At 38.9% G+C, this 25,080-nt stretch overlaps 2 protein-coding genes across 3 annotated transcripts; one reads left to right on the top strand and one right to left on the bottom strand.

Annotated features, from left to right (window-relative positions):
- Window positions 1-17: 17 nt before the first annotated feature.
- On the bottom strand, window positions 18-15,600 carry LOC118279320 (NSFL1 cofactor p47). Of its 2 annotated transcripts, none has more exons than XM_050698428.1 (9): window positions 15,396-15,600; window positions 14,678-14,900; window positions 13,325-13,433; window positions 12,569-12,651; window positions 4,572-4,627; window positions 4,035-4,156; window positions 2,791-2,922; window positions 963-1,089; window positions 18-705 (listed from the first exon to the last, which is right to left on the bottom strand). In XM_050698428.1, the coding sequence occupies exons 1-9, from the start codon at window positions 15,498-15,500 to the stop codon at window positions 490-492; spliced, it is 1,173 nt and encodes a 390-aa protein (XP_050554385.1). In that variant the 5' UTR covers window positions 15,501-15,600; the 3' UTR covers window positions 18-489. The 2 variants fall into 2 exon arrangements, with proteins under 2 accessions (XP_050554385.1, XP_050554386.1); XM_050698429.1 differs by lacking the exon at window positions 15,396-15,600 and adding an exon at window positions 15,194-15,217.
- A 298-nt stretch (window positions 15,601-15,898) lies between these two features.
- LOC118279183 (uncharacterized) lies at window positions 15,899-20,994 on the top strand. Its single transcript, XM_035598740.2, has 2 exons — window positions 15,899-16,058; window positions 16,133-20,994. The coding sequence occupies exon 2, from the start codon at window positions 16,148-16,150 to the stop codon at window positions 17,654-17,656; it is 1,509 nt and encodes a 502-aa protein (XP_035454633.1). The 5' UTR covers window positions 15,899-16,058; window positions 16,133-16,147; the 3' UTR covers window positions 17,657-20,994.
- The last annotated feature ends 4,086 nt before the right edge of the window (window positions 20,995-25,080 follow it).

Genomic DNA, 25,080 nt, shown 5'->3' with positions numbered 1-25,080 from the left:
AATAAAAACAACAAAAAGGAACTTAAAAACGTTTATTTATTGACCAATACACTGTTTCACTCGCGAGATCGCGTTACAAATAGCCCGTTATTGCGCCCGTCCACACACACGTATAAAAACTACACGCACACCCACACGAACGAAACGTACAAATATTTTAAATACATTAAAAAATCCTAGAAGCCGATCTCTAAATGCGTTTTAGAATAATCCTATTCGTGTGTAAAAAATGCGCTAACGTTCTTATGTTTGGAGTAAACAGTGAGAGTTTGCGCAAACTGCGCAACTTGCGCGACTGGCGAACAGGATGCGACCGACACAACTACTTCGGAAGTCTTATAAAATCTAACACAGAAATAGAAAGCTGCCATTGGTTATACGGAACAACTTTCTATTGTCGTTGCGCTAAATTGCGCAAACTTCTCACTAGGATATCGAAGAACGGGCACCGCCAACCGAGAATGGACCTTATCCCGTTAGGTTTAGGTTTTATTTGAGCCGCTGGAGGAGCGTGGTGTTGAGGATGTTGGCCTGCGCGAGCGTGGCGGCGTGGTCGGCCAGCTCTCTGCTGGGGAACGTGGTGAGGAGGGCGAAGGCCTGCAGCTGGTACGAGGGCTCCGCGCGAGACACGTACGCGTGCAGGTCGCCCACTGTATGCGTGTGGTTGAATCTACCGGTCAGACGGCTGCCGTCCGCGAGACGGAACTGTGGATCAAAAGAAGATTTCTTAATGGAACTGTTCTTCTAAGTCCTGCACTACAAACATTTGCGCTAGCATGTGCATATCAAATAGTTTTCTATCTTAAAAAGAGGACACCCAGAATCGTCTTACATTAAATTATTTCACTTTCTTTTTGACTGATAAACTTGAACTCTACAACATCAAACTTTAAGGTGCTCTATTTTTAATACTCTTCGGAACCCAGCACTATAGTAAGTCATGGCAACCATGCTGATGATACCTGTATAGTAGTGACGGGTGCAGAATCATCTATCTTGACGGCCTCCTGCGCGGCGCGTTGGTTGGCGGCGCGGTCTGCCACGTCGCCTGCCACCGGCGCTGTAGCTCCTACTGTAGGGGGGGTGGGGCTGGAACAGGTAAATACAAGTTTATACGATATCAAAAATGGAGATGTAGAAATGATATCAAAAACATTGTAAAAAACCCAAGTGGTGGTCACCGTCAAAAGTTGTGAGATCCATGTTAGAAGTCGGTTAATCTATTTTGTCTACTTGAAACCTTCTGTCTTAAATTCTTTAAGTTATTATCATACCAATATTAAAAATACAAACGTTTTAAACAAATAGATCGACTTATTGACATCGCTGATTTGATTATTAGTATGTATCACAAACAGCACGATTGGGCCAGCGACCAACAGTATAACGAGAGTTTCTCGCGTGAGGCGCGAGAGACTAACGAATCAAATATTTGTAATATTCATTAAAAAATCATGCGATGTCTAATCTATTTGTTTAAAACGTTAATCCTATTTTTAATAAATAATAACTTATGTAATAACTAAGACAGAAGGTCCTTCAAGTAGACTTAGATTAACGACTTGGTATTACATGGATCTTACAACTTACGGTAAAAGAAGCTGCGAGACTTGGGTTTTTTACAGGATGTTTTATTGGGTCTCACTTCTTTTTGTAGAGCCAAACTTTCACTAGATACCAAGAACTTCTAACGAATTTTGAAAGGTCTTATCCCGATATTTTCTTATTTGAGCCGCTGTAGTCTTCCTCTTTTTCCCGGACTACTTCTTGGCTGGTCGGCCACAGTTGGGCCCACTCCCTGTCTCTATGGGCTTTTCTCCTTTTACAAGTGGTTCGTTTCATGGGCTAAACACACCCTTACCCACCCTATACCCCCTCCAGGTGCCTCACTATGCGTAGGTCCTATCTACCGGTCAAATTTATAACCGTCCGCCAGACCACCAACTGCATTAAATAAGGTTTGTTAATCCCATATATTTATATGGGATTACAAAGATTTGATGCTAGCATGTGTATTTGGAAAACTGGACAAATTACAAAATATTTAAGTATGATTAAGACACTAAACGTCTATATGTATTCAAATAAAGCTTCTATTCTGCTTTTTTTTGATGATCTGAGTCAGTGAGTGACAAAATTTAGAAACTTTAACAAGTTGCTCATTCTTAAACTACTGGAAAGCACTGATTTTAAATATTCCGGTTTATACAAATGCCGATGTTACGGAAGATTCGGTTTCTTGCTTATCCACAACCGAATTATAGGGAGTCGAAAAAGGCCCGAATTGCTTCGAGAAAAGGATGGTACGGCCGTGCCGCTTGTAGCTCGACTTAGGGGGCGGGGGCACAGCCGTGCCGATTACACATTGAATGCCGTGGTGGTCACCGGTGACCGACGTTAGCGGAGGATTTGTCTTCTATTGGCAGTCATAGACTTAAATATGTCTTCAACTGTCGTTTATTATGTATGTAATCTTCTATACCAAGATTTTTCAATATGCGTGCCTACGCATGGGTGGTTTTCCGAAAAAAATCACAAAATGTTAACGGCGTCATTATCCTCAACCAAAAGTTAAGAATTCTGCCGATTGAAACTCAAAATTTGGTTTCAATATATTATGCTGTGACACTGCTCTCAACCAATTCAATAAAAATAAGGATGATAATAAGCTAACACGGTGCTTAATAACGCCGGAGATTAATGATTTGTTAAATAAAAGTTAAAGTTTTTGAAAAGTCACACAGGCCATATCAGTCTCAAAAAATCAGTTGAAACTGATCCCAATCTCACCTGCCCAGTAGATGTCCCTTCCCGGAGAAGGGCTGCGGCTTGGCGATGTGTCGCGGGCACTCCTCGTGGCGCCGGTCCTCCAGCGACACGCGCACCTCGCCGCCCGTGCCCGACAGCTCGGGGGGGATCTCACTGGAACATAATCTATATATTAATACGTGATGCAAAAACTTTCGACCCATTTTTACGAAAATTGCGCGGACGTAGGAGCATAAAATTTGGTACACTTATAGTTTATGTGTAGGAGAAGTGCAGAACGCTAATATTTTTCAAAAATAATGCTTATAAAGTACATTAAATCAATAAAATTAAAACATTACACACGCTACCATGCATAGTATCGTATTTGACAAAACGTCAAAATTGACAGACATTACGATGATATTCTCACGTCTCACATGAAAAGAGGTGGCTCATTAAAGAAGGTTTGGTTATTCATGATGCGCCGGAATATATTAATTTGAATTTTACAAAACTAATAGCAATTCGTTAAATAAAAATTATCCTTGAACGTATGTTAAGTGGCATTGTAAATTAAATCGTATATGGTCGATTTTCGACCACTAGTCAACATAAACACATGAATATTACTACTTATATTGAACGAATGGGTAAGAGGTGCGGTTTAAGTGTGGGAGAGCCATGCTTCGGTACGAATTGGCCGGCTCGACCGGAGTTATACCACGGCCTCACCGAAAACCGACGTGAAACACGCTTCCGTTGTCTTTCGTTGTGTAAGTGAGGTTGTTGGAGGCCCAATTCCCCCCTTCCCAATCCCCGATTCCCCAACAACCCTTATATTCCTAACCCCCAAAGGCCGGCAACGCACTTGTAACGCCTCTGGTGTTTCAAGTGTCCATGGGCGGTGGCGATTGCTTACCATCAGGTGATTCGCTTGCTTGTTTACCGGCTTGTATCATAAAAAAAAACTATATGTTTTACAATCTCACGGTTATATTATCCAATCCAATAATGCACTTGAAGTCGAGGAAGGAAGGCGGAGGGTTTGCCTTCAAAAGTTTTCTATTGGCAATCAAAGACTTATACAGTAATTTACTTCTACTTGCATACAACTCACCCCCTTTGGGGGGGGGGGATCATCCAATGACTTCTCCCACCTCGAGGCGAAAGGGACTGTCAGACTCTTACTGACTAAAAAACCCTACATTCCTACTGCTGTTTTTCGAGCCTGAGCCCCGGTAAACCCGCTAGGTTGTCCGCAGCTCCGGATCAGGACAACTCACCCCCTGCGTATACAGTTGAGGAAGTCGGCGTGGTCGGGGTCGGTGTAGTGCCGCAGCGGGCCCGAGTCCACCGTGAACCCCTCGCGGTACAGCCGCAGGCGCACGGAGCGCGGCTGGTCAGTCTACACAACACACAGATCAAGTACACATGACACAAGAGCTACAAGCATTAAAAAAATTACACAAGTTATGCTAAAATAATTATTATGTTATCGGTTTACTCACGTAACTGTTTGACGAGGAACTCAACTAGTTTCAAGCCATACTAGAGCATGCTTTCTTGAGCAGCATACCGCGACAATTGCCGCGTCGTGTCGCGTGTTCCTCGTCAAACAGTTACGTGAGTTTCTTTTAAAATAATAATTAATTTAGTATGTCTCACAAAACTTAGAATGGAACAAATTATACTTCTGTTTCTTTTGATTGTATTGATATGGATGTTTGATTCTTTCACAGCTCAACGTCTCCAAGCGTTCTTAAGACAAAGGGTCTTGTCAGGTGGACTAAAACTATGTGTGTGTTATTTGGTAGACTTACCTGTTGCTGCTGGTTGCCGCCGGCCGTTGCAGGCTCGTGGTCATCTGCGGTTTGACCTGCACAGACAATTGAAGTTATAAAACATTAACATGTTATGTATGTACGTATATTGTATCTATACTAATATTATAAAGCTGAAGAGTTTGTTTGATTGTTTGTTTGTTTGTTTGTTTGTTTGAACGCGCTAATCTCCGGAACTACTGGTCCGATTTGAATAATTATTTTTGTGTTGGATAGTCCATTTATCGAGGAAGGTTATAGGCTATAAAACATCACGCTATAACTATTAGGAGCGAAGAAATAAAGGAAAATGTGGACAAAACGGGGGAAATTATTAATTCTTGAGGGCTTCCGTTGCGTGCGCTGCGAAAACGGTTCAAGATATGAAAAATATATGTATGAAAGAATTATTCCTCTTAAAATGATCTAAAAAAAAGTCCGCGACAGTATATGTCTATCTTTTAAGGTTAACTCACTAGAACCGTTTTTATGGTAATCAAATTGGGTCGAAATTAATGCATTATTTATTAAGACTTACATCAACGTTACAATATTATTTTTATCCAAATAAACGTGTTGTTCATTAAGAGTATTTAATTGTGAACAATATTGTCTTTGACATCACTTAATTTCAATCAACATCTTAGGAGATATTACAATTTTAAAATAACACCGATATAAAATTCACCCGCGCCGCGTGATGTGCGAAACACGAAGCTACAAGGAGAGGCATTGCTTGCCAGCGACGCGGAGAGGGGAGTGTAACTAAACTAAAAAAAAATATAATCTTACTAACGAAGTAACATTTTTTGGACAATCGAAAACCTTTGTTTACAGCGTACATTGGCAAAAATGAGGTTTACCACACGCTCACATTTTATTGTGGCTGGCTAATAAAGTACTACCAGATTCTACAGATACGTAGAGAGTGAGGAGTGTCAGACTCTTACTGACCAAAAACCACCCCGTTCTTTCGCCTGCTTTGAGCCGGAGCCCCGGTAACCTTTTACGTTGTCTGCAGCTCAGGATCGGGCATCAGCCCTACTGGGCCCCATCTGTGATGGCCTGTCTCTTTGAAGCGCGCGCAAATCGCGTCGCGCCGTACGCACGGTACTGGTTCTGGTCGGGCAGCGAGCTACCCTTACTCGCCGTCCCCAGACCCGCACTTACGGTGGCCGGAGATCGTCATGCGATCCCTGACGCCCGGAGTGTCTTCTGAGGCAGCTGGGTCGTGAGGAGGATTGTTTGCTCACGCACTCCGCCTCCTCCTTAGCTAGCATGACTGCTTCGCAGAAGGGAGAGACGGTGTCCCATTTCCTCTCGCTCCGCACTATGGCCTGAACCAGAGCCGGACGCGAGAGCTTACCGTCCACGAACACATCTCTATGGACATGGCGGTGCTCAGCCCATGCAGGGCATACTGCCACTGTATGCTCCACCGCGTCCTCCGGGTAGTCCTAGCAAAGACGACACCCGGCTGAAATGGCCGGATGTTTTCTCCTGCCGAATCCGAAACAGGTATCTACCGAAACTTCCGTATCCGGTAAGCACCTATGTTAGGCAGTAGGTGAGGATGAAAGAGGGGACTTACAACTGCAAAATCAGCGAGCCCATTCTAAAAAGTACCCTAGGAATTTTCACCATCCTATAGGCGCAGGTCTCCAGATAACAGTGGAAATACAGTAATAATTCGTGTCAAAGGTACAGAAATTAGCGTGGATAATAGGTGGGTTGATCCCTATAATTCAGCGCTATCACGAATTTTTATTTAATAATATTCAATGCACTCATTAACTGTGTGGGTAACAGCTATAATTAATAAAGCTGAGGAGTTTGTTTACAAAAATAAATATCCCAAAATAACTATTCCACGCGGACGAAGTCGCGGGCACAGCTAGTGGTGTATAACTACCTTGAATCATCACGCCTTTTATCCCCGAAGGGGCAGGCAGTGCACGTTACCATACATAATGCCATTGTGTACAATGTACACCAACTTGTCACAATTTATGTTCTAAGTCCCATGTAATAGGGGGTGAGCCTATTGCCATACACTGGGCCCATTTCGAGACTCCATGCTACTACTGCGAAATGTTCGAAAAACCGAAAAAATCCAGTATTACTTTGCAAACCCGGGAACTGAACCCGAGACCCCTTGCCCAGCATTCGCACTTATGACCACTCAAGCAACGAGGCAGTCAGTATAACTATCTTGTCTATAGAGCCTATACCAAGGGCTCGAAACAGAAAATGTTAATCTTAGCTTAACTCAGAAATTATTCTTACGAGACGAATGAGAAATAAAACATAAATTAAATTATGAGATAAATAATTAACGATTGTAGGGTAGGGTCTTCGGGGTTTATTCCACAGGCCGACCAAGCAAACAAACAGTGTAGATTCACAGCGTTTATTGACGTTTTATGTTAAAATGGTGATAAGACAGGCAATTCCGTCACACTACCTTTTCCCCCACAGGACGAAGGCCGGAATTGTGCCCTATTTTAATTACAAAAAAAATGACAGAGTGTCCAATAAAGTGCGACTTCTGCCGGGGAGGTCTCTCGTGACCATTCCAAGTAGGACGTGATCCGAGAATGCAACCCTAGGTCAGTCTTACAATTTTTCGAAACACGCAGGGGGTCATTAGGTCACGGAGAATCTTAACACCGCGATTCAGAAAATGACGTCACGCTACAGTTCCATCTAGTGGTTAGTAAAGGAACTACAGTTTTTTCCCGTAGTGCGCAGTTCGTCCACTAGATGTCGCTAGGGGAATGTTTTGTTTATTATTATAGTTGTTACAATCTCCCCCTCAGTTCCCGAAGACGTCTCGGCGAGAGGAACTGGAATTTATGTCTTCTTAGGACGTCCCCGTCCTCTTTTCTGAGCTGGTTGAGTGGGTTGAGTAGTCATCTTCTTAGCAGGTCGTCCTCTTCCACGTAGTGGGTGTACTGGATCAGGGACAACTGTGGCGTCGTCTCCTTTGTAGGGCGTCAGAGCAGACGTATGATATACACCGACTGGGACGGTTGGAGTATGAGGCGAAGCTACTTTAAAGGATGCAGGACCGTGTTGCTGCACAATGACATAGGGGCCATCTCTTCGAGGCGCAAATTTAGCTGTCACACCCTGATTACTTCTGCTGATTGGATGTATGTTGACAAATACCAGATCTCCTGTTTGATACTTAGGGTGAGTGCGTCTATGCCGGTCAACGTATTCCTTGCGAGCTTCTTCTTTCATTTCTTGAACCTCTCTGGCTTTCAAGAGATTATCGGCCAGGGATTTCAGTTTAGGAGTAATTTCAGGTATGAAATTTTCTGAAATGAGTATGTTTCTGAAATCAACTTCGTTATCTCTTGGAGATCTCAACTCTCTGCCGAAGGTTAGGTAGGCAGGAGTTTGTCCTGTCGAAGAGCAATTTGAGGTATTCATGGCGAATCGAATGGCAGGAAGAAAGTCTACCCATCGACTATGCTCCTTTCCTTGAATCATTATAGCTAGTTGGGTTTTTAAATCTCTGTTTCTACGTTCCACAGGATTTGTTTCAGGATGATAAAGTGGAGTGTAGTGATGCTTTATGTTTAAGCAGTACACTACTTGTTGCATCACAGCGCTTACAAACTGTGTCCCATTGTCACTAATCAGTCTTCGTGGTACGCCATACCTTAAGAAGACTTCGTTGATTAATATTGTAGCGCAAGTTTCTGCTGAAGCGGTGGCCAGGGCGAACAACTCAACCCAGCGCGTCGCGATATCTTCAACAATTAGTATCCATGTCTTTCCCTCTTCAGTTTGTGGAAGAGGTCCAAACAGATCAAAGGACACCACTTCGAATCTTTGTCTCAAAGCGGTGGTCTGAAGTAAACCAGCAGGTTTCTGGTTTGACGGTTTGTATCTTTGGCACTCCAAACAGTTTTGTATGTAACTTGTCACATATTTTCGCATACCACTCCAATAATATCTTTGGAAAATCTTTTTGTAGGTCTTCTCAGCACCGTAGTGACCAGCTAGGGGGTCATCGTGGTATGCACTAAGAACATTTCTCCACTCATGCTCAGGTACCAACAGTTGAGCGTCATCTACTTCAGAATCTGGGTGTAAGCGATATAGCATGCCATTATTCAATAAATAACCCTTGTTGCTCCAATAGGTAGCATCCTCAAGTGTGTTTGTTTCCTCGAGGGCTTCTATTATTTTCTTAAGCTTTTGATCTTTTATTTGTTCTTCTCGAATTTCTTGAGGACTCCTCGTTGGCATGTCTATGGTTATCGCACAAACATCGCAGGTTTCCTCACAACATGGAGGTCTAGACAACGTATCAGCTACCATATTCATTTTACCGGGCTGATATATAACTTTTAAGTCGAATGCCTGTAATTGTAAAGCCCACCTAGCCAAACGACCAGTGGGTGATTTTAAGGTCATCAGCCATTTCAAGGCTTGATGGTCTGTGATAACAGTAATCTGTGAGCCCTCTATATATGCTCGGAATTTGTTTAGAGCCCAAACTACTGCTAACGCTTCTCGTTCGGTTGTAGAATAATTCTTCTCAGCTGCGGTAAGCAATCTGCTCGCGTATTCCACGGGGTGTTCGTTTTCCTTCTCCCCCTGGACGAGAACTGCTCCGAGAGCGTATGCACTGGCATCTGTTTTTAATATGTATGGCTTGGTTTCATCAGCTTGTCTGAGAACAGGTGCAGTTGTCAACTGGTGCTTTAACTTGTTGTAAGCCAATTCTTGTTCGGTACCCCATACCCAGGTGGCACCTTTTTTCGTAAGCTTAGTAAGTGGTTGTGCTATCGATGAGAAGTTCTCGATAAATCGGCGATACCAGGAACACATTTGCAGAAATGATATCAGCTGTTTAAGGTTCTTAGGTGTTGATCTTTCCAGAATAGCTTTGGTTTTATCTGGATCTGTTTTCAGACCATCGGGCGTTATGATATGCCCTAGATATTTTATTGATGAACGCAAGAACTTGCATTTTTCTTTGTTCGCTGTAAGATTATATTCCCTCATTTTCTGTAATATTCTTCTCAAATCAGATATGTGGTCATCAAAAGTGGTAGAAAACACGATGATGTCATCCAAGTAAGCCAGCAGCTTCACATCGCCGAGGGTAACTCGAAATCTGTCCACTATGCGTTGAAAGGTGGCAGGTGCGTTTCGCAATCCAAATGGCATCCGCTTGAATTTGTAGACGCCAAAAGGAGTTATGAATGCTGTTTTCTCTTCATCTTCCTCTCGAAGTTTAATTTGCCAATAGCCTGCTTTCAAATCGAGAGACGTCATGTATGGAGTTGGTTTGGCTGAATGCAGCAGATCATCTATTCGAGGGATGGGGTAAGTATCTGGCACCGTTATTGCATTTAGACGGCGATAATCAACACAAACCCGCACATCTCCATTAGGTTTTGGTACCATTACTACAGGTGAAGCCCAAGGCGAGTTGCAGGGTACAATAACACCACTTTGCAACATTTTCATTATTTCGGCTTTAAGAATGTCTGTCTTTGCTTGAGACAGTCTGTAAGGAGGCACCGATATAGGAATATCAACGGTGGTTACAATACAGTGCTCTCCGAGCAATGAGGGACTGCCGTTATCTATGAAAACATCCTCGTACTCTAATAAAAGTTTATTTAATTCGGTAGGTTGGTTTACAATCTCTAAGCTACACAAATCATACTCCAAGAATTCCAGAGAAGTATCCAGGCTCATGTTGTGTTTCTCTGGACTGGGGAAAAGAGCTCTCTCTTCTTCGGTAAGAGTGTCTTCCGCTTCTCGAACGTTGCGCTCTGCATCACTCATCATAAAGTCTGCGAATTGAGGCAAGTACCCATCAAAGACTGGCGCGGGTCTCCTGAGTGATGCCAAGTCGAGGGGCGTAAGTTTATATACGTGGGCGTCCTTTTGCTTTGGCGCTACCACTCTTTGTTCAGACCCCAGAGGCAAGGAGGGATGCTCTCGTCGATAACCGTCGATATTCTCTAATGTCTTGCTCTTGTCAAAGAAAACAAAATCCTCTCGGTATAACTCATACGTAAGCTGACTGCCCAGAAAATTCCAAGTAAATTGGGCCAGATCCAGCACCATCCTCGCGTCCTGGATGAATGCTACTCCCAGTAAGGTGCGGTTGTCTCTGGACTCGGGTAACACAATGAATGTGGTGGTAATTGTCCGTCCTTCCAGCCTCACGGGAACCCTAGTTTTGAGGACCTTTTGCTCCCTGGGCATGCCATCCGCCAGAGTGATACAGGCTCTTTCGCTTGTGAACTTCTGTCCCATTGCCTCAAGTTTTTTATACAGGACATAAGAGGCCACACTTGTCTTTGCACAGGTATCAATATATGCGACCCCTGTGATGCCCTTAATGTCCACGTAGACAGTCGGTCTGGCTCTGACGTCCGATTCGAAGTTTAGTGAGCAGAAGTCCACGTCTGCTGGTGGTGCTCGTTGTTTCGCACCGGTACACGTGGTGCACTTACTTCGGACCACGCCTGGTGCGCCGCATCCGTAACATTGTATTGATGGTGTAGATGGCGATGGCATTTGTGTGGCTCTGGATCTCTCTATCCGGGGACGTGCAGGAGCTTCAGGAGCTTCCACGTTGACGCCCTGCTCTTCCTGCTTCTTTTTGAGCTTCCTACATTCCTCTGTGTTGTGCCCACTGAAGTGGCAAAAACCACACTTCTTTTGAGGTTGCCACGATTTGGTTGGCCGTTGTGTAGGATTTTTAGCCTCTTTTACGCCTTCACTCCACAGTTGTTCAATGGCTCGTGAAATGGTAATCAGTTCATCAAAGGTCTTGAACGAACTTCGAGGAATTTTGTCTTGGATTTTTGGTCTCAATGATCCATATATCATGTCCAGCTGATGCGATTCTGTGGGTTCAGGCGCCGGAAGCTGCGAGATTAGCATCCTTTTGTAGGCCACGAAGTTTTCAGTAGCTGTAGCGTTCGTTTGCCTTGTTCCCACTATCTCTTGGTATAGCACAAACGCTGGTTTCTTGGGTGCAAAAGTATGGCGCAGGCGATCTCCAAACGACTCCCATGTGGCTACGTGATTTTTCACGCCTTGCCACCATATTGCTGCTTCTCCCTTCAGTAACAGCGGGACACTGCTGAGGGCCTCTTCATCACTGATGTTTTCGATTCGTTTAAAGATGTTAATCGCCGCCAGGAACGCTTCCAGAACCTCCGTATCCTTGGTCCCATCGTACTGTGCAGTGCACGAGGTGAAGGAACCTTGTCTGGCTGGAGAGATTTTCCCCAACAAGGTCTGGAATTGAGCATCCGATAGATTAATCGACATCTCTCCGGGTGAATTCTTCACTGCTGCTGCCGCTAATCTTCTTGAGCGCGTGGTGATTGCGTACTTATGGTCGGGCCCACCGTTGGTCGCCAGCTTGTAGGGTAGGGTCTTCGGGGTTTATTCCACAGGCCGACCAAGCAAACAAACAGTGTAGATTCACAGCGTTTATTGACGTTTTATGTTAAAATGGTGATAAGACAGGCAATTCCGTCACACTACCTTTTCCCCCACAGGACGAAGGCCGGAATTGTGCCCTATTTTAATTACAAAAAAAATGACAGAGTGTCCAATAAAGTGCGACTTCTGCCGGGGAGGTCTCTCGTGACCATTCCAAGTAGGACGTGATCCGAGAATGCAACCCTAGGTCAGTCTTACAATTTTTCGAAACACGCAGGGGGTCATTAGGTCACGGAGAATCTTAACACCGCGATTCAGAAAATGACGTCACGCTACAGTTCCATCTAGTGGTTAGTAAAGGAACTACAGTTTTTCCCGTAGTGCGCAGTCCGTCCACTAGATGTCGCTAGGGGAATGTTTTGTTTATTATTATAGTTGTTACACGATATAATTGTTATACTGGCATTGTCAAGCGAAAATAGACCATACTATCTTACAAAGTGCAAGTCATATTCAACCTTGACCTGCAGTATTTAAAGTCGAAAACGTAAACAAGTTACCAAGTCTATATCCAACGCCGCTGAACGCAGAACGTCCCCGGCTAGTGGACGATGGCTCGTCTTCAAACACGACCGCACCGCGCCTAGAGGAACAAAAAAAAAAACGTTTAAAAAATACATCATCTTCATCAACAGCCCTTTTTTTGAGGAGGGAAATCATCCAATGACTTCTCCCACCTTAGGCAAGGCTAGAGGGAGTGTCAGACTCTTACTGACTAAAAACCACCCCATTCCTACTCCTGCTTTTCGAGCCGGAGCCCCGGTAAACCCGCTAGGTAGTCCGTAGCTCCGGATTTATTAACAGCCCTTGAGAGTCCACTGAAGTTGCTGAACTGAAGTGGACTCTCAAGAGTAGTTGCCGAGCTGTTATCGCAATACGATATCGTTACTAATAGGTATAAACTAAAAAAGTACCGTAGATATTAATAACAAAACAGATTCGGCAAATATAACGCGAGGATTCCCCGAGTGAAGACAATTTATGCCACGTTTACAAATAAAGAACTGCGATTATCTGTTCAAATGGCGGCAGGGGAACCCCGTTATAATGTCGTGTCGTTAAGTGACGTCAAAATAGTGCTCTTCCCAGATCTCCTAAGGACCGAATAAGATGCTACAGACAGAATGAGCAGCAGCACTCTTTTTAACCTTCAGCTTCGAGATTATAACATACCTACCAGTCTTATGCAGAAGAGATAGTCCAATGGTGGACCATCATAAACTGTTGATATGAAGTTAATTAAACATTTGACTCACTCTCGAACGCTTTTGAAGACCTCAGTGACTATATCCTTTCTCCCGCCCTTGGATGGGCCCAGGATCTGCTGTCCAGAGCGCTCCGAACCACCAGCATAGAAGGCTTGACCTGTAACAATGGAAATAATTGTTTGAACAAAATGATACTGATTGTACCAACTACATACTTCAAGAGCTATATTATTAGAATTTTCCTGCAGTTTTCAGTCAAAACTTTTCAAAGGGAATCAGGAACCTACACGCAAATTTCGACTTTATTAAAAGGCCCGAAAGCATGTTTGTTCACTCCATCTGTAGTGATTATAGTCACGTTTTCATTGAGCTACAAAATGTTGCGCAACAATAAGTTACGCAACATTCAAGACACAAGTCACACGTATTTAAGTTGCGCAACACTGTGTTTACCGTTTAATGAAAACGTAACCGTTAGTTCTACGATCAACACTACAAGACAGAATGCACAGACCTGCCTCACCGGCATCAGGAGGTTCCTTCCCTTGCAATCTTGCAATCTCTTTCCTCAACGCACTATTTTCAAACAACAATCTCTCCACTTCTTTTTTCAGTTTATCCATTTCAAGGGAATACTCGGAACCGTCCGACATTACATCATGCATGGCCTGCGTTGAAGCATCATTTGATGGAGGCATCGTTGTCTTTACTACGGCATTGGAAAATGAAGTTCCCTCGCAAATGTACTGATGCACTTTCATTTGTATTTGCTTTTTAAACCAACTGGCGTTTGACCTTACTGCTTTACAGAAACCTAAGAAATTCATGCTGGCTGTTACTGTATTGTAAAGATTGACTTGAATGGATTTCTAACTTTTACTCTAACAACCAAATTTAATTCAGAATGAGTCCTTTTGTATTGATTTTGTCTCATTTCATCATGATTTCTTCCAATAAGTATTTAAATTACATTTAGTTTCTAATACTAAACTGATGAGTCTTACTAAATGCCTATTAACTTTGGGAAAGTGTGAATCTAAGTACTATCTGAATCTAAGTACACCTGATGTCCATTGACGAATATTAAAACTATTTCCTTTCATTAAAATTAGGTATTTGGACCTATAGAGCTTTAAAAAGTATCTTATTGCTTAGGGATTCTTATTTAATCTAATCTAGAAGGTGATCTGAACATCTTGTATCCTACTTACTACGAAGCTTAAGAGAGGTATAGTATCTGTATTTCATCATAATGAGTCATAAATTGTGCTCAAGATAATGAAAATGGTGACGATGGTCTTAATCCATATAAATTTAAATCTTAAACAAGTTAAGTTCTAACTTAACCAGGCATTCCTGGACAAAGAGTTTTTACTAGACTTCATAAAGCAATTAGTTTACCTTCCTCTTCATCACTAGAGCTCTCCTGTTGCAAAGAGTCGAGCGTAGCAAACTTAGAGGCTGGAGCTTTCTTCTTGTCTTTCTTCTGGGGTGCTAGTGGGGACCCGGGAGGTGACTCCATATCACTGTCTGACAGAGTCGGCAGGGACGATGCAGCAGCCGCAGGGTTGGACGGAGCCTCGTCTGCGTTGCCTCCGTGCTCATAGAAACTGGATAGTGCTACCTGTAATTTTGATGATGTGTTTTATTAATTTCATGTGGTGTAGCATGTTTGCCACATGGGGCACCTGATGCATTACCTATTAATCTAATGTTAGAATCTATTATATACAAAGAGAGTCCAATAAGAATCTGATAGTTGTAGGTAATTCTTATTTTATTGGTCACACTGAACAGGTCAAACACCTTGATATAAAACATGATACAATGATCAAGTTTCCAGTAAAACGATAGTCAACAACTCATTAGAAAAATATAACATAACTACAATATTAATACGCAAAACTGATACGTAACTAATTGGAATGACTATAGATCTTTGTTTCAAACTTAACAAGAATTTAACCAATGTAGAACCAAAGGTTCACAGTGAGGCCGAAACCAAAACAAAACTGATGAAACTTGATTCAAACTGATGACTGACATTATTAATCAACGAATAACACCTTATTAGAAAGAAAAAACAGCAAAAAGGTGATAAAACAAGCATTCAACTTACGTCTAACTGCCAGTTAGATGACTCCAGAAAAAACTTGCTGCGACCCTCATCCGCGCCAGTAACATCACAAAACTGTCTCAAAGTCTCCTCCTTATTGGTGGACATATTTAGAAATTATTTTATTTTTCTATTCAACTATACAAGACATTCCATGAAAACGCCGATGACTTGCTCGCTTTTGGTTTTATTTTGTTACTTTGGCAGAATTGACAAGAAACTAGAGTTGCGGTGATATCAATTTTGTTGTATGAGAATAGACAATCAGACTCAATCAGTTGAACATCAGAATTAACAAAATTGTAACAACGACGACGAATAATATTCTTATTAAATTATCAACACAATAATACCACACACGTATTTTTGTGAAGGGTTTTTACATTTTTAGAATAAAACCACATGTGAAACCGAAAACAAATTTCAATGTACATCTCTAAATTCCAAAGAGCACAATTCAGAGCAACCAACATAAAAAATCAACGTCATTCAAGTGTCATTATGACAACCCTTTCATTCATGTCCATTCATTCAATTGTCAGTTGTCACAATACTGTCAATTGATGTATTTTCATTCATCACAATCATCTGCAATGCTGTAAAAGTGTGAAATGAATAACGTTGAAAACCATTATTTTCATTTTATTTCTGTTCTTAAATAAATCGGTAAGAATCTATCTGTTATTCCTGTGTTAATTGGACTAGGTTCGTATTCATAATCGCGTGTGTAATGGTTTTAGATGCCGGGTGAATAAATGAAGACGTCTCCTCGAAACGCTGCAGGGACCACCACAATGAGGAAATATTATCAACTTATTCTCGTCATAGTATGCTTTATGAGCATCATTACATTGCTCATATATCGGCATGAGTACTACAGGCTGAGGTACGTACTCGAAGTGTTGAATTTCTTCGGCAAACCGGGCCTCTCGGAGATCGAATTCTGCGGCCCAGGTTTTAATGCGACTATGTTATCTGAGATCCTTCGAAATTCATCGCTAGAGATCCGCGAAACACCGCCTCTCTTTCAGCAGATTGATGAGAATTTCTATTCTTATTCATCCTTCTTGAGATCTTATCAGAAATATGAAAAGCTGACTCCAATGCATCCTCACAACATTGACACTATTGTGATCGGCAAGGCGCACGTCCCACCTAATTTCCGCTGCAACATTTGGCTGGAGAACACAAGCAAACCTAAAGCAGGCAGGTTTAACTACAAAATTGTATCTGAACCTATCAATGATTTCCGCTTATACATATTCCAATGTTCACTTAATAAGGACTTGGGGAAGCCAAAGGGAATCAGTTTCTACAGTAATGATTACAATATAAACCCAATACATGCACCAATTAATAGAGTTATTGAGGTGAACACTAAAAGGAAGCCTAGAGAAAGGAGTAACATTAAATTTGTGAATAATATTGAACCAGCCATTTGTATCATCCCAAACCAAGTGCCGTTGGTATCAAGAGATTCCTTCATAGAATTTTTAGTCTTCCACCATATGATGGGAGTGAACTACTTCACAATATATGACAGTATGATATCCGAAGATATAATTAGAAGACTGAACCTACTGCCAGCAGATATTACTCAGTGGAACATACAATTCTTCCCTCTAAACTATCCATTTGTATTTGCTAAGTCTTATAACATTGTAAGGAATGCTATAGAGCTTGATTGTCTGTTCCGACATTTTAGAATTGATAAAGAAGAAACTGAGAAAGTAAGTCATGCTATGGTGATGTCCTGGGATGAGTTCTTAGCTCCTAGAGTGCACAATAATGTTAAGGAAATATTCAACGACTTTGACCCGACAAGGAAATTTAAAACTCTGGAAGTGACATCTCTTCTATTCTGTTTGAACCAACCTGATGATGATAGGACAGAAGAAGGGTTCCCAGAGATAATGAAGAAGACTCATTACTACATCATGTCGGAGCAACTGAAGCCTGTTTATGTGAGGAACTTGGATGCCATGCCAACATTTGAGGATATGTTTAGTTTTAACTCGAGTAGTAAAGTGTTGCCGGTAGAAATACTAGCAGCGCATAAGTATACGGAGTGTAGGGATCCTAAGGTGTACAATCCAAGTGGTGGGGGGTACAATGAGACCCAGATGCAAGTGTTCCAGCACAAGTTTGAAGGGGCGATGGTGAAGTTTGGACAGAGTTTAGTTAGCAACAAAGTCTACAGGTTGTACAGGTCGGGAAAGATTTGGGAGAAGACTAGCAATGAATTCGTTAGGGATATGTTATGAATTACAAATGAATAGGTGAATAACATTTGTATACTTGCACAGGAGGAAATAATTTGATGTTGTTTATTTGTCACCTGACTCATTATGAAAAATATGTTCCTTATAATTTTAACAGTAACATTACCATGACATCATTACGACTGGTTAATAATATTACCAAACTTCAAATTTGTAAAACTGCCTCATTATTGGATTCCTGGGTATTACTAGACTTTTTTCGGTTTTCGAAAATTCCTCAGTAGTAGCACGGAGTCTGGAATTGTGCCCAATATATGGCAATAGGCTCACCAGCTATTACATGGGACTTATAACACAAATGGTGATAAGTGGGTGTACATTGTATAGAGGCATTACATGTCGTAATGTGCACCTCTGCCTACCCCTTCGGAGATAAAAGGCGTGACGTTGTTTGTTGTGTCATATTTGTAATGTTTCTCAATGTTCTCTAAATATTTTTTTTTACGGAACATGTTGGGTTAGTCATACAATTCGAAGATTACAGAGTGAATACTAAACAACATCTTATTATTTTGATCGTAATTAATCAAGATTAATATTATCTTGAAAGCCAAGCAAAATATTTCCATTTTAAGTAGATCAAAATGCTTAGAGCCGCACATAGGTTGAATAGTAGCTAGCAAGGCTCAAGTCGAATATAGTAAAAGAAAAAAAAACAATCAGTATTATAGCACCGGCCATAATATTTTGAAACTGTTCTTTTTTTTCAAATTTTTTCTTTGATGTTGTACCATGAGCGAGTGTGTTGTAGCTACTCATGATAATATGGATTTTATCACCATGTATTAAGGTTTACATTCGTATAAAATCAACCTGTAACGTCTTATTAGACTACCGATCTGTCTCAGCAATTAAATTCATTGTTATTTACTCATTCAATGAATCACTATAGTCTGGATTGTCGCAACATACTCGCTCATGAACGTAGCAGTTTAAGTAGGTATTCGATGACCCGTTTTCTTTATAAAATTGTTATGACTTTTTATGATAAGATAATTTTTATACCTATAGAATACTAATATCTGATAACAAAACAGTTAACTTGCATTTCGTTTATAACTAGTGTGGATTTTTTCGAATTACTAAGTAATTGCATTTAGTTTTTATTTTATTACATTTTCTGACAAACTAAATTAGACTTTTTGTACCAACTTTAAAGTACATTTTTGTGTTGTTTTCTCTCTATAATGATTATAATACCTAATATTATCTAGTAAATAGTATCGTTATATAGAATATCGTTAAGATGTGCCTTGAATATAGTGGTGGCTAGTTAGATAGAACATACCTACTCAATTTTCGTCTCTAAAAATAGCACAATAAGACTGCTTTTTGATCGCCAAATACTGTACTTCCATCAATAAGTGGTTGATTGGTTTGATTACGATTGAAGGCAAGATTTAGTATTGTATTATAAGATTTCTTTTTCTTATGTCTGTTTTTGGAAATCTGCAGTCATTTACTGGGCTATTTTTTGTTTATGTAATGTAACTAGTGAAGAACGATGTTATATTTAATATTTTTTTTTAAGTTTTATATTATTTGATGTGCAATAATGTTTTAGCTTTCACTCGAACAATTTTATGCAAATATAGACCTTATTTTATATATAACTAAAATTGATAATTCCTTGTAAAGGAAGAACTAAATTCAAACATTTTTTTTTAGTCACAGAGTGTTCATAATTTTGCTTTTTGTACGTTTTCTGATCAAAAAGCAACAATTTATAGTATCAATAGTATTTAAGAATGGGAATGAATGGAGGTTCTTTGACTAATGTTAGTTATTATGACTCTTAAAGCCAGTCTCAATAAACCTTCTGTAGATTTAACTGCTTTTTTGCGGGTGGAAAATCATAAATGACTTCTCCCGCCTTGGGTGAGGCGTGAGGGAGAGTGTCATTTTGAAATGTATCAAAATTCTCTAGTAGTTAAATCTACGGAGGTTATTGAAACTGGCCAATAATAATACACTTAAATATAAGTATGTAAAGAGATTTGTCGTTATGGAGTCGAAATACCCAGTTTTACAGTTTTCTACAAAGTTTCGGAATTACTGCGGAACTAAATGCTTCGTTACATTGCATGTTGCATCTTGTGTCGCGTAACTTGTTACGGTCATGTTGACAAATATTGAATATCGTCTAACGTCAACTTTTTTGGCACTGACGTCACTCTATGGGCTGTTGGGCACGCGCGTCTTGCCGCACCCTTCTGTAACCTGGCGTCCTAGATACTTGCTCAGTTTGCCTTAGGAAAAATACGGCTCTGATCCAGCGGTTTCCTGCGAAAGGAACAAAGTAATTTGTCTATCTTGTTAGTGACGTCTTGTGCTAAAATACCATAAGTAAATAAATGTAATTATTTGGATATTTATGTTTTGAGTAAAAAAGGCACATTGTCAAAACTTATACCAACATATTTTATCAACATAATCGATCCATGTATTACATACTGAAAGCACATGAAACCTTACCTCTTTCTATGTCCAATTAGACATGCAATGTTGCGAGACCGATTTGGTCCCGAGTAATTTTTGAACATATTTTCACGTAGTTTGTATAATGTAACATTAACATGCACTACCTTTGTACTCGACCTAATTATAAGCCTAGTTTTTATATAAAAAAAACTATAAAATTTTATATCACTACTACTTTGTTAAAGGAAAAGCAACTTTATTGTTTACGATTTAAGGTTTATAATCAAACGTGAGTGGATTTCATTGGTTTCTTTGGAGAGATTCTTGTGTAAGACTGAATATTGAAGTGACATATGCAATAAATGTTATAATTGTAGGAAATTGATGAAATCTCTCAATGTGATGTTGTTTCGACGAGTTTTCTGGTGAAATACTGAACAAGGCATACAAGAATTCCGAAAAAATATGAATATAATATTTCTATTAGTGTCTCATCTAGGTACATTCATGTTCATTTCACAGTAAATTCAACTCTGTCTTCAGTATATTACGGTTTATATTACTATGCAAAAAAATGACACGCAAATTGGCGTGATTTTAGTTTTATACGTGTTTATGTTATATCAACATTGATATTTTTTCTTCCGTAGATTATAAATTGACTTTTCGCCTACTTTTAATATGAGTGAGCCTTTACAGTATTTCACCAGTCAAGTTGTCTATTTGTGTGCAGTTTTTCGCAACGACTTTTATAAAGCTTTTTGATCCAAGCCACGTTTCAAAGACTGCTACACTTCCCAACACCGAGTGTTTAATTGTAACATTTATAATTAATTACCTGTTAAACTGCCATTGTTTAATTTTATGTTTAAATTGAAATAAAAACACATGAAATGATACTAGGTAAATGTTTATTTCTGTCATCTACACTAAATATAAGGCAGGCGTCGCCCGCTTAACTTCACAGATCAATTTATAAACATAAATCAAGTTACACATAGTCAAACGACACGATCATCGTTACACAAGTTAAAATATTTAATATCACTACAGAAATAAGTACAAGGATTAATTAAAAAACATGAGCATAATTTGAGCAATACAAAATGTATTGTCGTTGCCACAAAAATAATAGGAAAAAATTTTGGAGGGAACATATTAACTAAACGATAACCGCTGTACTCAGAAACAATTTAATAATTACTCAAACTATTTCTTAGTAACGATTTTGTCCTATACTGGACTGGGTTAAGTAAGTATAAATGTTTCTGAGTACAGCGGTAATTACTTTTAAAGCTTACATAAGTTTTTTTTTTAAATATTGCAACGAGAAACTTTAAGGCTACGATGTTAAGTACTTGTTAATATCTCACTAACGTAATGTCTAAGAACATATGTTCGAATACTGAATGTACGAACGTAAATACATCGATAACATATTTCATATATATATGTATATATAGTGATGGGCACGTACTACTACACAACTGAATCACTTCGACTGTCGAAGATTGACAGTATCCTTAGTACAAGTTTGCTTTACGTTTGACGTAATCTAAACTTTTGTGCGTTCGGCGATCTGATTGGTTGGTTTATTCGAGCCGGCCAATCAGAGCGCCGAACGCACTCACGTTTCGATTACTTCAAACGTAAAGCAAACTCGTACTAAGGGTACTGAAGACTATTTCTAGAACATTCCTTTTGTAACTTACTACAAGTTTTTTTTTTAAATGCTATTGCAGTCAAAGGTTGTTCACAAAAAGGAGGAAATATCCAACTATACATATATGTTTTGTTAATATAACGCGAAGCTGCCCAAAACAAAGTATTTGACTATAGAAGGCACGGGCTTAACTCACAAGCCTGTAAACTAGAGGCTTGCAATCAACATCCAATTATTTAAACTCTGAAATAGCAACATCTTAGTACACAGGGCTACAGATAAAGGTACCAATACCAGTATAAACTGACCGTCGAGTATGCGGGAAAGATCGCACAAAGCCATACCATGATAAACTGGTTTTATATAGCTCTATATGTAACCGTGAATACATAACAGATTGAAAAGAGACAACAATATTATTATTATACCTCTCTTTACATTGAAAAGACGCTACTTTGTCTCTGTCACACAATCGAATATTGTGTATGTGAAAAAGAGACGCAACGACTGTTTATTTCAACTATGAAACTGTAGAAGTGATTTCATGCATCAATATGAAAATAGGTGTTTTAAATATTTACTAAGTAACTTTAACACTGTATTAGATATTATTAAAATAAGCCCTCTTGCGGATCCAGTTCACTTTATCTAAATGCAATATTATGCTTAGGTCTATAATAGCAAAATACCCAATGAATAAGATAAAATTTATATCCTATGTAAGGAACAATTAATTTAAATGCATTATCTCTGGCCATTCGATTGCGATTGTATTAAAAAGCGTATAATTTATTTATTAAACATGCAATGGCCGCGTTAAGCATCGTAAAATAAATGATTTAAATACAGCGAAACCTTTAAACAACTCTCTTCAATAAATATGAGTTTCTGGAACATGTTACTCGTTCAGAAAAATAGAACATTTTCTTTTTTTTTTTCATTTATTGTCATGATATTTTTTGAAGTCCCGACCATCGGCCGAAACCGACCTAATTCAAGATTAAAAATTAAATATAGTAAACATTAAAATCCGATAGTTAAAACATTTTATCTACTAATTTAAGATTGCCATAATTATTTAAATATATTTCTTGTATCATTGAATAGATTTTTAATTTATTTATGCATATATAAGTTTATTGCAAGTTTGAGAACTTGATCGGTAGGTATATTAAGACTTACCTTAGAGTAATACGTTGAAACATTAACGTCAATATATACACAGTATGAAAAGGTATTTCTAAACAAGAAAATAGATTTAAAATATCACCTCGTCTAAAGACTAAATAGTAAAAAGGATTACAGTAAATGCACGAAAAATAGTATACATAGTCTTATAAGTTTTTTTTTTTATATAACAACAGTAATTCTAAATTAGCTAAACAATTGTTGTGTGCCGGTATCATACGTTTCTCAAATCATTATTATTTATACAAGGAGTTTTTATTGCCGATATTAAGTTTTTAAACACACAATAACTGCACACAAACCTAGAATAGGAATCAGCCGAGTCGACAGACTGAAAAATCAACCTTGAGCAATTATTTTAAAGTCGATTTTTGTTTGAGAGGTAAGTCTGTTAACTCGGCTGACAGACTAGCAATTGAATGTGTTCGTGCAAAGGCTTTGCGGCACTTGTTCAGTTAATTTTCCCTTTACATACAACGGTGATAAAGTAAAACCTCAGATTGACTTACTCTTACTTGCGCAAACACTAACATCAATGCGCAATTTGCGCTAACTGCGCTTGACAATAACTTGGTACTATTACGTCAATGTGTGAGCGAGATGGACACTATACATGTCAGATACTGCCATCTCTTTTCCGCAGAACATTATGAAATCTGAAGCTTAACATTCTAATAAGCTCTTGCTGAACAGTAACCGAAAAACCTCCAAGCCTTGCTGAAGCATTTAAAAATCCGTACTTTAGCGTTCCCAAAAATACAATACATGCAATTGCCACTCTGAAAACGTTTTAAAAATTACAAATATATTCAAATAACATTCTATTACATATATAATAGTAAATGCCAACATATATACAGTTAACAGTTATATTTATGTAGGCAACGTTTGTTACTAACCAATTTTCAATCTTCGTTTTAGAGAGATAAGGTTGAAAATCGTTTATCGAACGTTGTCGAATAATATATTTTTATTAGAGTAATTTTTATCTTATAAAATGTAACATGTAACATTACTATTGAAAATATATGTATTTGATTTGAAACAGCGTGCCCCAAGATATTGTTAGTGGAAATCTTTTATTTTATTTAGAAAAATCTGTTTAATCTGTACATAGATGACGCTGGGGTCGAAGTGGTTAGAGCTTTACAATACACATACATTTTGGCACTTTTAATACGGTAGTTTCCAACTAGTCAAATAATTCTATAAATCTCAAAAACGATACTTTTCTATGAATTTTGTACAAGATCGCTACTCTGGATGTCATAAACTTTTGCGTCAAATAGCTTAGTTATTTCTCAAAAATTTGTTTGAAAAAATCAGAAAATAATTAGATTCAAAGTACTTTCAAATTAATGAATGAAAGTACGATTATTTTAGAATATTAGAATTATTATATTGAAAAGTAACAATAACTTATTGTTGACCTAGGAAACTACCGAATTGTATTACTAAGTAACTATTCTTTGATATTTCACTCTGTTTGTAACTTAGTGAACGTCAATTATTTCAAATAAGTCAAAGAGTCGCATTTCAACCTCAAAAATTGTTACTTTTGAGGTTTATAAGTGTTTCTTTACAACGATCAGCACACTTATATCATATCATAAAGAATTTCAACGTTCATTAGATTATACCTGTCTCTATCACACTACTTGAGATAAAAAGAGACAGAATGGCTTTTCAGTATATGTTTAGTTAGTAACTTCGACCCCGACTCCATCCACGATCTTCAAACAATTTGTGCAATACCGAACGAGTCAATACTTCACAAACAATAAGAATGACAACTAGTAACAAGTTATTCAAAAAGTAGTCAAAATGTTCCATAACAAACAATTTTATTTATTTATTTAATATTTTTCAAACAATTCTCTAGAACATTGAGAATATTCACTATTATTAAATAATAGTAATTACGATTTTTCTTTAAGTTGTTTTGTGTTGTTATATTAGTAAATATTCTCAATATATATAATTTATATACATATATCAATGTATAATTCAACAACAAGACTTTTTTCTTTTTTCCAAAACATCTAATATAACAATTTCTATTATTTACCTATAGACCGCTAAGTGTAGACATCTTTTCTACAGTTAAAATCTTAAAATATATTCCCTTTTATTA

This window comes from Spodoptera frugiperda, chromosome 14 (genome assembly GCF_023101765.2).
Source record: "Spodoptera frugiperda isolate SF20-4 chromosome 14, AGI-APGP_CSIRO_Sfru_2.0, whole genome shotgun sequence".
In the NCBI taxonomy this organism is placed as follows: domain Eukaryota; kingdom Metazoa; phylum Arthropoda; class Insecta; order Lepidoptera; family Noctuidae; genus Spodoptera; species Spodoptera frugiperda.
Note: the sequence above shows the minus strand (reverse complement) of the source record. Positions and strands in the feature narration are given on the sequence as shown.

Coding starts and splice junctions, on each gene's coding strand:
- LOC118279183 (XM_035598740.2), top strand. CDS start 16,148: ATGAAGACGTCTCCTCGAAACGCTGCAGGGACCACCACAATGAGGAAA.
- LOC118279320 (XM_050698428.1), bottom strand. CDS start 15,500: ATGTCCACCAATAAGGAGGAGACTTTGAGACAGTTTTGTGATGTTACT. Junction 4,157..4,571: donor GCGGCAACCAGCAGCAACAG/GTAAGTCTACCA, acceptor TGTGTTGTGTAG/ACTGACCAGCCGCGCTCCGT. Junction 1,090..2,790: donor AAGGGACATCTACTGGGCAG/GTGAGATTGGGA, acceptor TACCTGTTCCAG/CCCCACCCCCCCTACAGTAG.